Here is a 14,866-nt window from a genome sequence, read left to right as displayed (position 1 = left end):
ATAAAAATCTTTTACTGACCTAATGCAATACATATACACTTTGTAGTTAAAGAATTTTAAAGTTCTTACCGTCATTATGGCAGCTACATCCTTTAGCTTTGTGCCCTGTTCCCCCGATCACTTTGCAAACACTTTCAGCAGACTGTCAGAGAAAAACTCAGCTCCGTCAGAAACCTTGACTGTAAAGGCATGGTTGGGATGCACTGGAATGCTGCATTTTATCTGAAATGACATAAAATTATTTTGAAATAACAGCAGGCACTGTGCTTGGTTAATCAGTAATGTTTTGTTGAATAAAAACTGTGTTTCCAGATCTTATGGGATTAAAAAAAAATCCAAAGATGTTTGTTTCTGATTTGCAACCCAACAACCCACAAGTTACAACCTCATTTCAGTTCAAGTGTGCATTAATGCGAGTCCAGTAATCACCTTTCTGGCAATACATACAGGTATAAGTTAAACCTATGGCAGATTTTGGATCTCTCAGTTGTATTAATAGGGTGAGTATGCATGCACCTAATAATTATAAAAAACCTATTATAATTAAGTTACAGAAACGAAAATAGAATATACTTTCTTACCATAACACCTTGAACCCACAATCCATCAGCTGACTCCTGGTGAAATGCAGAATAGAGGTCATCTCTCAATATGCAGCAAAAAAAACAAAAACAAAAGGACAGCAGGTGAGGGCAGGAGGGGTAGGGATGTAAGCTAGCATAATGCCGCTGATGATATTAGCTAAAGCTGTTCAATGTCCAAAATCTCACTAACACCACGGTGCAGTAAATACACAATGTAACTGAAGAGTCAGTTGACAAATCTATTCACACAGAAAACCAAATTATGTTATGAGTGCCTCGTAATTAGGTTTAATGTGATATTACGGCTCTTGTGCCAAAGACAAATTCAAATGAAAAAGCGCCAATTCTTTGACAACAGATAAAACAGCAAATAAGCTAACGGCTCTTTTTTAGCATGTTACATGGCGACACTCTAGACGTTTAACTACATTTGGCTGAATTATGGTAAAAATGAATTCAAAAAATCAAGACATACCAAAAACGTAGAGTTGGCTGCTCGACTTGACTGAGATGGATGCCTTTTTTAAACCACGATCCAAAGCCCGCGAGATGAAATCACGCGTGGTTTCACGAGATTTAACGTTGCTATCTTATTGACTTACGTCACCTGAACATGATATGAACAATTTAATACACCCTTTCTGCATATCATGTAGTTTTTACACTATATAGTTACATTTAACTTTAAAACATGAGGCAATTGTGTTAAATGCATGCAAGATGCTTACATAAATCCAAGAGATGGCCAGTCCCTTTTTTTCAGTGTAGAGAGAGAGAGAGAGAGAGATTAGTGCTGTGAATAGATTTTAAAAAAATTAACCTATTCATCTCACAGTTTTCTGTAATTAATCGCAATTACTTGATCCATAGCCTGGTTGCACTTACATTTTTTCAACTTTATATTTAAGCATGTAACTGTCACGGCGTGGGTCATATAGGGCGGATTGGACAGATTCAACACAGACACCGTATGAACGTGACAAGAATTTATTACAGCAAGTGGCAAAATGTGAATACACAGTGGAGTTTAGTGGCTATATACAGGTGGGGTGCAGTAGTGGCTAAGTGAAAACTGTGGTTATGTTAACTACGCACGAACACTACACGAGTACACTTGGGCTGGGGAAATATATACGAAGGTTAAGGCTGATACACACACACTGTGTCTATACTATGTTCACATTGCTCTATGCTACTCTGTTAAAGTACATTTATCATCCATATTAACTTGTTCCGCTGATTCTTTTCTCTTCAGCCACTTCTTCAAGGCTCCTTGGTAAAAACTCTTCCATCAGATTGTTTTCTCCACTTTAGATGGAAACCAGCAGTCTTGTTATAACTCCGTAGCTTCTGGCTCATCTATTAGACAGAAAATACCCATGTTTCCATTTACCATTGCAAAACCATGAAGGTCCTAATGTGATTAAATACTTATTTCATGTCACAATCTAAATTAACATATATATATATAATATACTCAAATTTAACTGCTCATCATTAACAAAGATCTGCATCACTTACTTGCTCCAGGATGTCTGCTTGCACCGAAGGATTACTTAGATCCAGCATTGAGTCCTGTGGGCTGATCCTCAGTTTAATGAAACTCAGTTTTTTGACTACTATAAACAGATGTGAACAGAGTTAGTCTGAATCGTATTTGCAACACTCTCCTTCATTTTACACATTTCTGTCACTGAGAAAAATGAAGATAACAATAGTTTTTGCTATTTGAAAAAAAAAAAGTAAAACTAAATGTGTTAGTAAAGAGTTTTACTCACTGCAGTTACAAACGAATGGATGTGTTTCTGTGCATGCCCTGTCTCCCCATTTACCAGAGTTTACCTTCAACATAGCAACACAGGTTTGAGTGCTATCAGTCCGGACAAGCATGTCTGGGTTCCAGTATCTAAATGAGGAGTCAGTCTGGTCTGACCACTCCCAGGGGTCTCTGAAAAGGCCAACATACACTTCACTGCCATTGGCTACTTGCTGGACTATCTGGTACTCAGCATCATTCCTTAGACTGGTCAGGTCTGTGTAGTGTGCTCTGCAGAAATCCCGAGCAGCAGTCCAAACCATGCGTTGTGTGTTAAGGATGTATTGATCTGCACCTTGTTTTGTTGCTGCAAAGTAAAGTAAAATTAGCTTCACTGAATTTTCATTTCCACAAAATTTACAGTTTTTTAAATATTGTCAGACATAAACCGGTCCGTGGTGCAAAAAAGGTTGAGGACTGCTGCTGTAGTATTCCTGAGAATCCAAGTAAGACATTTTTTATGTATTGGCAAACTACTGATCTGCATCTTTTATTCTCAAAATAAAGAGACAATTTTAAAAAATTTCAGAGAGATTACAGTACAAAACAAAGAAGGATAATCAAGATTTGAGAATTTTAGTAGCATTACATTTACTAAAAGACTAATTTGTTTGACATGAGCTTGATACAGTCACTGTAAACACCACTTTACATTTTATTATTAAACATTGACTTTTGTCTTATTTTCTTTCTTTCACCTTCATGTGGTTGCAGTAGAGGGCGGCTCCTCCATGAACCTGGTTCTGCTGGAGGTTTCCTCTTGTTTAAAGAGAGTTTTTCCTTCAATTCATCATAAAGTTCTTGCTTACAGGGCATCATCTGTTTGTTAGGTTTTCTCTGTAGATTAGTAGGATCTTTACCATACAATATAAAGCACCTCAAGATGACTGTTGGTGTGATCTGGTGCTGAATGAAATTGAATTCAATTCATTTAAACTGAATTGTTAGAAGAGTGGTGAACAGTTCAAAGTTGACTATGTTCGAGTCCGAAATGTTACAGTGTCTATTTGATAGACACTGTAACATTGTGTTAACAAGCAGTTAATTAAAAGTAGTCTAACATAAATGTAAATGCTGTAATTTGATTATTTTAATAAACCATGTAACTTGGATCGATTCTAGAACATAAATGACTGGTATCGAAGGAATCGATATTTTAGGATCGATCCGCACATCACTAATGAACAGAATAAACTTTCTGAATGAATGCCTCACGACATAACACATCCAATTTGTCTAATGAGTATTAGTATGCTTGTGTCATACACAGTGTTGGGGAGTAACGGAATACATGTACCGCCGTTACGTATTTAGAATACAAAATATGAGTAACTGTATTCCGTTACAGTTACCGTTTAAAAAGGTGGTATTCAGAATACAGTTACTTTGTTGAAATAAATGGATTACACTGCGGTACTTTCCTGTTTCATTTTGTCGCGGGTCAGGACTGTTTGGGTTTTGTTTGACAGCTACGTTCTTTCGTTCCAGGCGGCAGCGTTACGGTTGCCATGGTTACAGGGCGACGCTCTCTCTCTCTCTGCGACTGTGTGTTTCCTGGGTGAGAGAGCGCCTTTTCGTTGTTGTCCTAAGCTAACAGGCAGAATGCTACAAGCATAGCTCTAAAGAATGTAGCATCATGGGCAGTATAGTCCGTGTTGCAGGGAGAATGCACTGCCATACACGTTATGTGTCTGTGAGCGCGAGGAGGGAGAAAAAGGCGAGTGGAAAGGTACGAGTTGCCGTCGAGGAAAAACGGGAGCTGGAAGCATGTAAATATAATAATAACTGTTGTAATATTTTGATACTACGGTTAGCATTTACAGGATATTGTTTTATACAGGAAAACTGTTACTCAATAAGGCCCATCTACTAGTTGTTTTTCTCTTTCTCTGTGACCCAAGAATTAATGTGTAAGACTCACAAGCTGGTACCCCAAGGTCGAAAACACCACAGAGACGAGACCACTTCCTTACTCCCATCCTCCCTTTTTCTTTATCTCTTAGAAAAAGGCTCGTTAAAGGCCAGGTGGTTTGTTTCAGAATTCACTAATGAAAGAACTCTGTATTCTATGTCTAGGAGTGTATTTTGCTGGGATGATCATAAATTGTAGCTGAACTGATAAACTACACAAAGGATACTTCTCTGCTCACAAGGCAGGAAGACGTTTCCTTATTTGGTCTGTACCGGTTTGAACTGGGAAAGCTGACACACGAACCTTTTTTTCCTCTATATAAGCTGTTATGTACTAAATAAACCTTTGAGTCGATTGGGAAGGCAACCTAAAGCAGTCTCTGTTTTCTTGTTCTCCCAAGCTGCTCCCGAGCTCGTACTAACACGCTGAATGGCATACCTGAGTGTTACTTTAAATAATTCTGTTCAATATTTGGGATTCACACTGTCTCACGGAAAACGTTCCATGACTGCAGACAGGGTCAAAGCTGTGACCTCCGTCCCTCGGCCTACTACACAGAAGGAAATGTTGTCCTTCCTGGGCATGGTGAACTATTGCAGACAGTGGATACCAGACTGTTCTTTTCATGACCACATTCTGCGTGACTGTTGTAAAAAAGAGAAGCCTCCTCGAATACTGTGGTCCACAGAAATGACTGCCTCTTTCAATGCATTAATGGGAGTGCTGATCTCCGCCACTCAAAGGTGCTGTCCGTGGTTGTTCAGGAATGCCGGCCTGCCTGAGGGCAGTAGCAGCTTGCTCTATCATGATAAGGGACTGCGAGAAGCTTACACTCTCACATGACACTATTCTACACACCAATCACCAGGTCACGACCATTCTAGCAAACATAACTACACAACATATGCAAATCTCACTATAAAAGCGAGCAGCACACCTGATTCGCCAGCACATTTATTGATCCTATGCTGTGTTCTTCTGACCGACAGGATGGCTCAGACAGGCTTGATGATCATGACTGCATGACACGTATACAGGAATCCACAGCACCACGTCCAGATTTAGAGCAAACACCTATCCCAGACTCAGCCACGGTTTATGTGGACGGGTCCTGTTCAAGGCCGAATGACAACTCACTTCTTTGTGGCTATTCAGTGGTAACAGTGCCTGACATCATACTAGAGGCTCACTCATTACCATTTCACTCAGCACAAAAAGCAGAGCTCATGGCTTTAATACGCGCCTGTGAGCTACATTTGGATAAGCATGTGACAATTTGCGCAGACAGCCGCTATGCATTTGGCGTTGTGCATGACTTTGGCACATTGTGGAGACAGAGAGGATTTAGATCTGCTGATGGAAAATAAATTGCTAAATTCTGATCTTGTGCAAAGACTTTTTCAGGCTATACAGCTACCATCGGCCGTTGCAGTTGTAAAAACGAAAGGACACAGTACAGCTGACACAGACGAAGCAACAGGTAATGCCTTAGCAGACGTGACAGCCAAGGCTGCAGCTCCCACCGCCGCAGGAAGTATTATCTGTGCCCCTACAGCTGCCACTTGTTACACTCCCAGACTATTTAGAAACAAATGTTGATTTAAAATTGATAAAAGAGCAAGCCTCTGGATGTGATTACACCTATTGGGAGAATAATGACTGTACCTTAGATGACAGAGATGGCTTATACAAAATCTTAAGGGTTTGATTGCCCTCCCATATTCCCTGATGCCAGTCCTTGCCCGACATTTTCACTGTGTGAGTCATGTCGGACAAAGAGGGGTAATAGGGGCAATAAAATTAAGATTTGTAATTGAGAAAACATCACATGCAGTAAAAAGCATATTAGCAACCTGTCTAACATGTGCACGAACTAATGTAGGAAAACCAAAAGCAAAACATCAGCATTTACCACAACCAGATTTTCCATTTCATACATTACAAATTGATTTTACACATATGCCAGCGCAAGGAAGCATCAAGTACTTACTGGTAATAGTGGATCAATTTAGTAAATGAGTAGAAGCTTATCCAACCTCAAAAGAAACTGCAGAAGTAGTCTGTCAAAAGTTGAGCAATGAAATAATACCCAGATTCGGAATACCTCACCAGATTAACAGTGATAGAGGATCTTCATTCACATTAGAAGTAATTCAAAAGTGTGCTAAAACTTTAATGACCTGGGTCAAATTACTTCCTCAAGTCCTCTGTGAGATTAGAATGACTCCATCTGCAGTAACCAAATTATCTCCATTTGAAATAAGACCATTTCCAACACCATGGTCAGCTTCCAGAGGGGCACCGCTAGTAGAAGGTGATGTATATTGCATTGTCCACTGATGTTCACAACCTGGTAGAAACACTGAATAATAACTATCAGAAAGTTTGTCTCTCTCAGCCTTTCCCCTCCACAGTTCCACCAGTGGAGACAAGGAGATGCGTGTTGGAGAAGTCACTAAAACCAAGGACACTCTGGGAGGCCGCGCGTGTTCCAGCCCCAGACTGTACTGGCAGTGACGAAGAACCAGCATCCTCACAGACGGACAACCTCAGTGGATTCATGCCAGCAGGGTTAAGACCAGCCCAATCGGACCATCTCAGGCGTCGGATCAAGCAGATGACATCTCCGGCGGGCCAACGCCCGGAACCAGAGCAAATAAACACACGGGTAGATGACATCTCAGGCGAGCCAGCGCCCGGATCCAATGTACATACACACACACAATCACTGATTAACACACAACGTCTGAAAGAACAACAACAAGGTACTCAAACATCCAGCAGGAACAGAAAGCCAAAAGTACCACATGATGTCTAACCTGATAAAGCTAGACTCATTACATCCTGATCATGGAGAAAATGAAATGCCCATTGTCATCACACGATGCTTATTCTGTGTCTCTCGAACCTGGGACCAGGCCAGGAGACGACTGAAGAACTGTTTTTCTTATATATTTAGGTTATTTATCATATCTATCGCATTAACCTTAGGATTTCTCTTTGTTATTTTGTATTGTAAACTGCAACCATGTTCACATTTCTGCAGGTCATATTTTGCTGACGATACCTCATGCTCTATTTTGCAAGACACCTACTTAATGCACTCCTCACGTTCCCTAAAATCAGTAAATGACAACATAGACGCCACTAATAAACCATTTTATGCACCCCATAGAGCAGGAGTCAACTCCTGGTATGAAAATGCCAGAACAGCCGCTCGTGATTTAGGAAACAGTAACTGTTATGTCTGTTCAAAGGCTAATCCAGAACAGGTAATAGTAGGATACCCCATATCCGGTTTCCCCCTGACTGAGGGACTAGAGGAAATCGGCGGAGATAATGCTCTCCTTAAAGACACTTTACAGTTGACTCTGAGCCCTCTCGACTGCCTACTTAGACACACACACACACCAACTAACCCTGAGACTCCATTAGGCGAATTATTGAAGTTATCTAATGACACCGCAGGGACCTGCGCCCCAATGAAACGCCCTAAGAATAGGTTAAAACCCTCACTGCCCTTAGGACAGATCCCTTTCCATTTTAATACTAGTATGATATGTCTGCGCAGACTAAAGTTAACTGGCCCAGACACACACATAGATTATACAAAGGATAACTATACATTCTTCTCTGACTCCCCAGGTGCACGCTGTAATGAGACATGGCTAGCTGTCTCTATGGCTGAAGTTGTATCACATCTGGAGGAACACACACACAGTTCAAGTTCGAGCGGAGAATCGATCATTGTTCCCCCAGAGGGTGTATTAAATGACACTGACTGGGGGGAGTTAGTTAAATCACACATGGTCACGCGCCTGACCAGACCAATCCCACACGCTTATTGGATGTGCAATAATACCCTTAGATTAGCTTTACCTGTTAATTGGACCGGTACCTGTGGTCTAGTGACCGTTGATGTATGCTGTACTTTCATTCCCAATAATACCGCCCCTAACGGTTCATTCACACGAGCTATGAATAGACTTGAAGCATTGAAGATAGAACTAATTGCCAATACAGGTCACGGTCAGTGGCTACATAAGTGGCTACAGGACACGTTTGGAAGATGGAAGAAACTGATTGTAGCCTTTGTAACTGTTGCAGCATGTTTTCGATGATTATTGTCTGTTGTGTGATACCATGTATACGCTCTCGGAATTTTTGATATTAAGCTTGCTCGAAGGACCAGTTACATTTATGATTTGTTTTACGTTTATGATTTGTCTTTATATTATGTTATTACATTCTGTCTTTATACTATGTTATCATTTCATGATAAAAGGAGAGAACTGTTGTGATATTTTGATACTACGGTTAGCATTTACAGGATATTGTTTTATACAGGAAAACTGTTACTCAATAAGGCCCATCTACTAGTTGTTTTTCTCTTTCTCTGTGACCCAAGAATTAATGTGTAAGACTCACAAGCTGGTACCCCAAGGTCGAAAACACCACAGAGACGAGACCACTTCCTTACTCCCATCCTCCCTTTTTCTTTATCTCTTAGAAAAAGGCTCGTTAAAGGCCAGGTGGTTTGTTTCAGAATTCACTAATGAAAGAACTCTGTATTCTATGTCTAGGAGTGTATTTTGCTGGGATGATCATAAATTGTAGCTGAACTGATAAACTACACAAAGGATACTTCTCTGCTCACAAGGCAGGAAGACGTTTCCTTATTTGGTCTGTACCGGTTTGAACTGGGAAAGCTGACACACGAACCTTTTTTTCCTCTATATAAGCTGTTATGTACTAAATAAACCTTTGAGTCGATTGGGAAGGCAACCTAAAGCAGTCTCTGTTTTCTTGTTCTCCCAAGCTGCTCCCGAGCTCGTACTAACACGCTGAATGGCATACCTGAGTGTTACTTTAAATAATTCTGTTCAATATTTGGGATTCACACTGTCTCACGGAAAACGTTCCATGACTGCAGACAGGGTCAAAGCTGTGACCTCCGTCCCTCGGCCTACTACACAGAAGGAAATGTTGTCCTTCCTGGGCATGGTGAACTATTGCAGACAGTGGATACCAGACTGTTCTTTTCATGACCACATTCTGCGTGACTGTTGTAAAAAAGAGAAGCCTCCTCGAATACTGTGGTCCACAGAAATGACTGCCTCTTTCAATGCATTAATGGGAGTGCTGATCTCCGCCACTCAAAGGTGCTGTCCGTGGTTGTTCAGGAATGCCGGCCTGCCTGAGGGCAGTAGCAGCTTGCTCTATCATGATAAGGGACTGCGAGAAGCTTACACTCTCACATGACACTATTCTACACACCAATCACCAGGTCACGACCATTCTAGCAAACATAACTACACAACATATGCAAATCTCACTATAAAAGCGAGCAGCACACCTGATTCGCCAGCACATTTATTGATCCTATGCTGTGTTCTTCTGACCGACAGGATGGCTCAGACAGGCTTGATGATCATGACTGCATGACACGTATACAGGAATCCACAGCACCACGTCCAGATTTAGAGCAAACACCTATCCCAGACTCAGCCACGGTTTATGTGGACGGGTCCTGTTCAAGGCCGAATGACAACTCACTTCTTTGTGGCTATTCAGTGGTAACAGTGCCTGACATCATACTAGAGGCTCACTCATTACCATTTCACTCAGCACAAAAAGCAGAGCTCATGGCTTTAATACGCGCCTGTGAGCTACATTTGGATAAGCATGTGACAATTTGCGCAGACAGCCGCTATGCATTTGGCGTTGTGCATGACTTTGGCACATTGTGGAGACAGAGAGGATTTAGATCTGCTGATGGAAAATAAATTGCTAAATTCTGATCTTGTGCAAAGACTTTTTCAGGCTATACAGCTACCATCGGCCGTTGCAGTTGTAAAAACGAAAGGACACAGTACAGCTGACACAGACGAAGCAACAGGTAATGCCTTAGCAGACGTGACAGCCAAGGCTGCAGCTCCCACCGCCGCAGGAAGTATTATCTGTGCCCCTACAGCTGCCACTTGTAACACTCCCAGACTATTTAGAAACAAATGTTGATTTAAAATTGATAAAAGAGCAAGCCTCTGGATGTGATTACACCTATTGGGAGAATAATGACTGTACCTTAGATGACAGAGATGGCTTATACAAAATCTTAAGGGTTTGATTGCCCTCCCATATTCCCTGATGCCAGTCCTTGCCCGACATTTTCACTGTGTGAGTCATGTCGGACAAAGAGGGGTAATAGGGGCAATAAAATTAAGATTTGTAATTGAGAAAACATCACATGCAGTAAAAAGCATATTAGCAACCTGTCTAACATGTGCACGAACTAATGTAGGAAAACCAAAAGCAAAACATCAGCATTTACCACAACCAGATTTTCCATTTCATACATTACAAATTGATTTTACACATATGCCAGCGCAAGGAAGCATCAAGTACTTACTGGTAATAGTGGATCAATTTAGTAAATGAGTAGAAGCTTATCCAACCTCAAAAGAAACTGCAGAAGTAGTCTGTCAAAAGTTGAGCAATGAAATAATACCCAGATTCGGAATACCTCACCAGATTAACAGTGATAGAGGATCTTCATTCACATTAGAAGTAATTCAAAAGTGTGCTAAAACTTTAATGACCTGGGTCAAATTACTTCCTCAAGTCCTCTGTGAGATTAGAATGACTCCATCTGCAGTAACCAAATTATCTCCATTTGAAATAAGACCATTTCCAACACCATGGTCAGCTTCCAGAGGGGCACCGCTAGTAGAAGGTGATGTATATTGCATTGTCCACTGATGTTCACAACCTGGTAGAAACACTGAATAATAACTATCAGAAAGTTTGTCTCTCTCAGCCTTTCCCCTCCACAGTTCCACCAGTGGAGACAAGGAGATGCGTGTTGGAGAAGTCACTAAAACCAAGGACACTCTGGGAGGCCGCGCGTGTTCCAGCCCCAGACTGTACTGGCAGTGACGAAGAACCAGCATCCTCACAGACGGACAACCTCAGTGGATTCATGCCAGCAGGGTTAAGACCAGCCCAATCGGACCATCTCAGGCGTCGGATCAAGCAGATGACATCTCCGGCGGGCCAACGCCCGGAACCAGAGCAAATAAACACACGGGTAGATGACATCTCAGGCGAGCCAGCGCCCGGATCCAATGTACATACACACACACAATCACTGATTAACACACAACGTCTGAAAGAACAACAACAAGGTACTCAAACATCCAGCAGGAACAGAAAGCCAAAAGTACCACATGATGTCTAACCTGATAAAGCTAGACTCATTACATCCTGATCATGGAGAAAATGAAATGCCCATTGTCATCACACGACGCTTATTCTGTGTCTCTCGAACCTGGGACCAGGCCAGGAGACGACTGAAGAACTGTTTTTCTTATATATTTAGGTTATTTATCATATCTATCGCATTAACCTTAGGATTTCTCTTTGTTATTTTGTATTGTAAACTGCAACCATGTTCACATTTCTGCAGGTCATATTTTGCTGACGATACCTCATGCTCTATTTTGCAAGACACCTACTTAATGCACTCCTCACGTTCCCTAAAATCAGTAAATGACAACATAGACGCCACTAATAAACCATTTTATGCACCCCATAGAGCAGGAGTCAACTCCTGGTATGAAAATGCCAGAACAGCCGCTCGTGATTTAGGAAACAGTAACTGTTATGTCTGTTCAAAGGCTAATCCAGAACAGGTAATAGTAGGATACCCCATATCCGGTTTCCCCCTGACTGAGGGACTAGAGGAAATCGGCGGAGATAATGCTCTCCTTAAAGACACTTTACAGTTGACTCTGAGCCCTCTCGACTGCCTACTTAGACACACACACACACCAACTAACCCTGAGACTCCATTAGGCGAATTATTGAAGTTATCTAATGACACCGCAGGGACCTGCGCCCCAATGAAACGCCCTAAGAATAGGTTAAAACCCTCACTGCCCTTAGGACAGATCCCTTTCCATTTTAATACTAGTATGATATGTCTGCGCAGACTAAAGTTAACTGGCCCAGACACACACATAGATTATACAAAGGATAACTATACATTCTTCTCTGACTCCCCAGGTGCACGCTGTAATGAGACATGGCTAGCTGTCTCTATGGCTGAAGTTGTATCACATCTGGAGGAACACACACACAGTTCAAGTTCGAGCGGAGAATCGATCATTGTTCCCCCAGAGGGTGTATTAAATGACACTGACTGGGGGGAGTTAGTTAAATCACACATGGTCACGCGCCTGACCAGACCAATCCCACACGCTTATTGGATGTGCAATAATACCCTTAGATTAGCTTTACCTGTTAATTGGACCGGTACCTGTGGTCTAGTGACCGTTGATGTATGCTGTACTTTCATTCCCAATAATACCGCCCCTAACGGTTCATTCACACGAGCTATGAATAGACTTGAAGCATTGAAGATAGAACTAATTGCCAATACAGGTCACGGTCAGTGGCTACATAAGTGGCTACAGGACACGTTTGGAAGATGGAAGAAACTGATTGTAGCCTTTGTAACTGTTGCAGCATGTTTTCGATGATTATTGTCTGTTGTGTGATACCATGTATACGCTCTCGGAATTTTTGATATTAAGCTTGCTCGAAGGACCAGTTACATTTATGATTTGTTTTACGTTTATGATTTGTCTTTATATTATGTTATTACATTCTGTCTTTATACTATGTTATCATTTCATGATAAAAGGAGAGAACTGTTGTGATATTTTGATACTACGGTTAGCATTTACAGGATATTGTTTTATACAGGAAAACTGTTACTCAATAAGGCCCATCTACTAGTTGTTTTTCTCTTTCTCTGTGACCCAAGAATTAATGTGTAAGACTCACAAGCTGGTACCCCAAGGTCGAAAACACCACAGAGACGAGACCACTTCCTTACTCCCATCCTCCATTTTTCTTTATCTCTTAGAAAAAGGCTCGTTAAAGGCCAGGTGGTTTGTTTCAGAATTCACTAATGAAAGAACTCTGTATTCTATGTCTAGGAGTGTATTTTGCTGGGATGATCATAAATTGTAGCTGAACTGATAAACTACACAAAGGATACTTCTCTGCTCACAAGGCAGGAAGACGTTTCCTTATTTGGTCTGTACCGGTTTGAACTGGGAAAGCTGACACACGAACCTTTTTTTCCTCTATATAAGCTGTTATGTACTAAATAAACCTTTGAGTCGATTGGGAAGGCAACCTAAAGCAGTCTCTGTTTTCTTGTTCTCCCAAGCTGCTCCCGAGCTCGTACTAACACGCTGAATGGCATACCTGAGTGTTACTTTAAATAATTAGGAATCTTAGAAGGAAAGGACAGAACTCTGCTTATCGCTCGTGCCTTGGAGGGAAAACCGGGATGGACATTTTTTTCCTTCAATAACCACTGCAGCCAAGAAGAGTGCCTGACGAGCCCAGTTGTAAGTAAGCTATTAAGACTCGACTGTACACCGTGTTCGTGTTTTCCTCCGAAAACAATAAGTTCCGTTGGAGCAGTCTTTCAACGCCTCTCTCTGTCTCTCGCAAGAAAAACTGACCCACACAACAAAGTAAAGCTATTTTTCGGCTATGAGCCGACAGGGACCCCGCCGTATTAGTCAGAGGTCCCTTTACTACAGTTCGGAGTCGCGGACCTTCAGTAATAGTAATAAATCACACAGCAATAGTACATTCACGTTGTTGTAAAAAGCACGATAATATATTAAGTAATCCAAAGTATTCAGAATACGTTACTCTCATTGAGTAACGTAACGGAATAAGTTACAGAATACATTTTGGGGCATGTATTCTGTATTCTGTAACGGAATACATTTTAAAAGTAACCTTCCCAACACTGGTCATACAGTATGTAAAAGAAAGACTCACCATCAAAGCAAACCGAATATTTATTGGTCTCACAGGAAACCATATTCAGTTTCCCGTTGCTGAAAACTGCACAGTTGTCATCAGTTATTGAGCGCCACAACAAATAACTTCTTTCTCCCTCTTTGTAGAAATCATCATCTGCCAGAGACCAGCGCCACCTGCGTGTCTTGCCTTTTGAAAGGCCAATCCACACAGCATCATCATATTTATCTTTGACAACTTCAAGGAGAGTTTCCATCTCTCTCATGTCATGAGTGGTGGCCAGGTCAAAACATTGCTCCCTGCAGATGTTCTGGGCTTCAGACCAGGTCTTTGGTGTTTGAAAGAAGACAAACTGTGGCTGGAGACCATGTGAAAATTGAAAAGACAAGCCTGTGGAATAAATATAATCCACAAATTAAATAGTCAATCGCCATTGTAAGATCTGCAATCTGTAAGTAAGTCTTTGATAACCAAAAAATGATGTGTTAATATTTTACTTAAAATTTAATTAAAAGTGTTCACTGTTAGATTTGTTGAAATTTTAGCAGCATATGTACCAGTCAAAAAGAAATCTAGGACAAAAGTAAAGTGAGTTCATTTGTATAAAACAGTTTAGCACAGCAGGGTTGCCTAACAAACAATTTAAGGTCATTGAAACAACTATTACGAATAAGAAAAAACAGCTGAAATATAAATAATTAATTT

The 14,866-nt window shown here is 41.1% G+C and overlaps 1 protein-coding gene and 1 long non-coding RNA gene across 2 annotated transcripts; both read right to left on the bottom strand.

The window, feature by feature from the left end:
- Positions 1–54: 54 nt before the first annotated feature.
- On the bottom strand, positions 55–1,352 carry LOC145431858 (uncharacterized). The gene is made up of 3 exons (XR_013912164.1): positions 1,060–1,352; positions 582–645; positions 55–222 (listed from the first exon to the last, which is right to left on the bottom strand). It is a non-coding gene; the product is annotated as an uncharacterized LOC145431858 (long non-coding RNA).
- A 203-nt stretch (positions 1,353–1,555) lies between these two features.
- Positions 1,556–14,586, bottom strand: LOC145431857 (lymphocyte antigen 75-like). Its single transcript, XM_080308123.1, has 4 exons — positions 14,180–14,586; positions 2,363–2,707; positions 2,106–2,203; positions 1,556–1,943 (listed from the first exon to the last, which is right to left on the bottom strand). Exons 1-4 carry the CDS (start codon positions 14,424–14,426, stop codon positions 1,848–1,850), a joined length of 786 nt encoding a protein of 261 aa, XP_080164249.1. The 5' UTR covers positions 14,427–14,586; the 3' UTR covers positions 1,556–1,847.
- Positions 14,587–14,866: the final 280 nt, after the last annotated feature.

The sequence above is a fragment of the Astatotilapia calliptera genome, chromosome 11 (assembly GCF_964374335.1).
Source record: "Astatotilapia calliptera chromosome 11, fAstCal68.1, whole genome shotgun sequence".
Lineage (NCBI taxonomy): Eukaryota > Metazoa > Chordata > Actinopteri > Cichliformes > Cichlidae > Astatotilapia > Astatotilapia calliptera.
The sequence above is the reverse complement of the archived record's forward strand: the minus strand, read 5'-3'. Positions and strand labels throughout refer to the sequence as shown.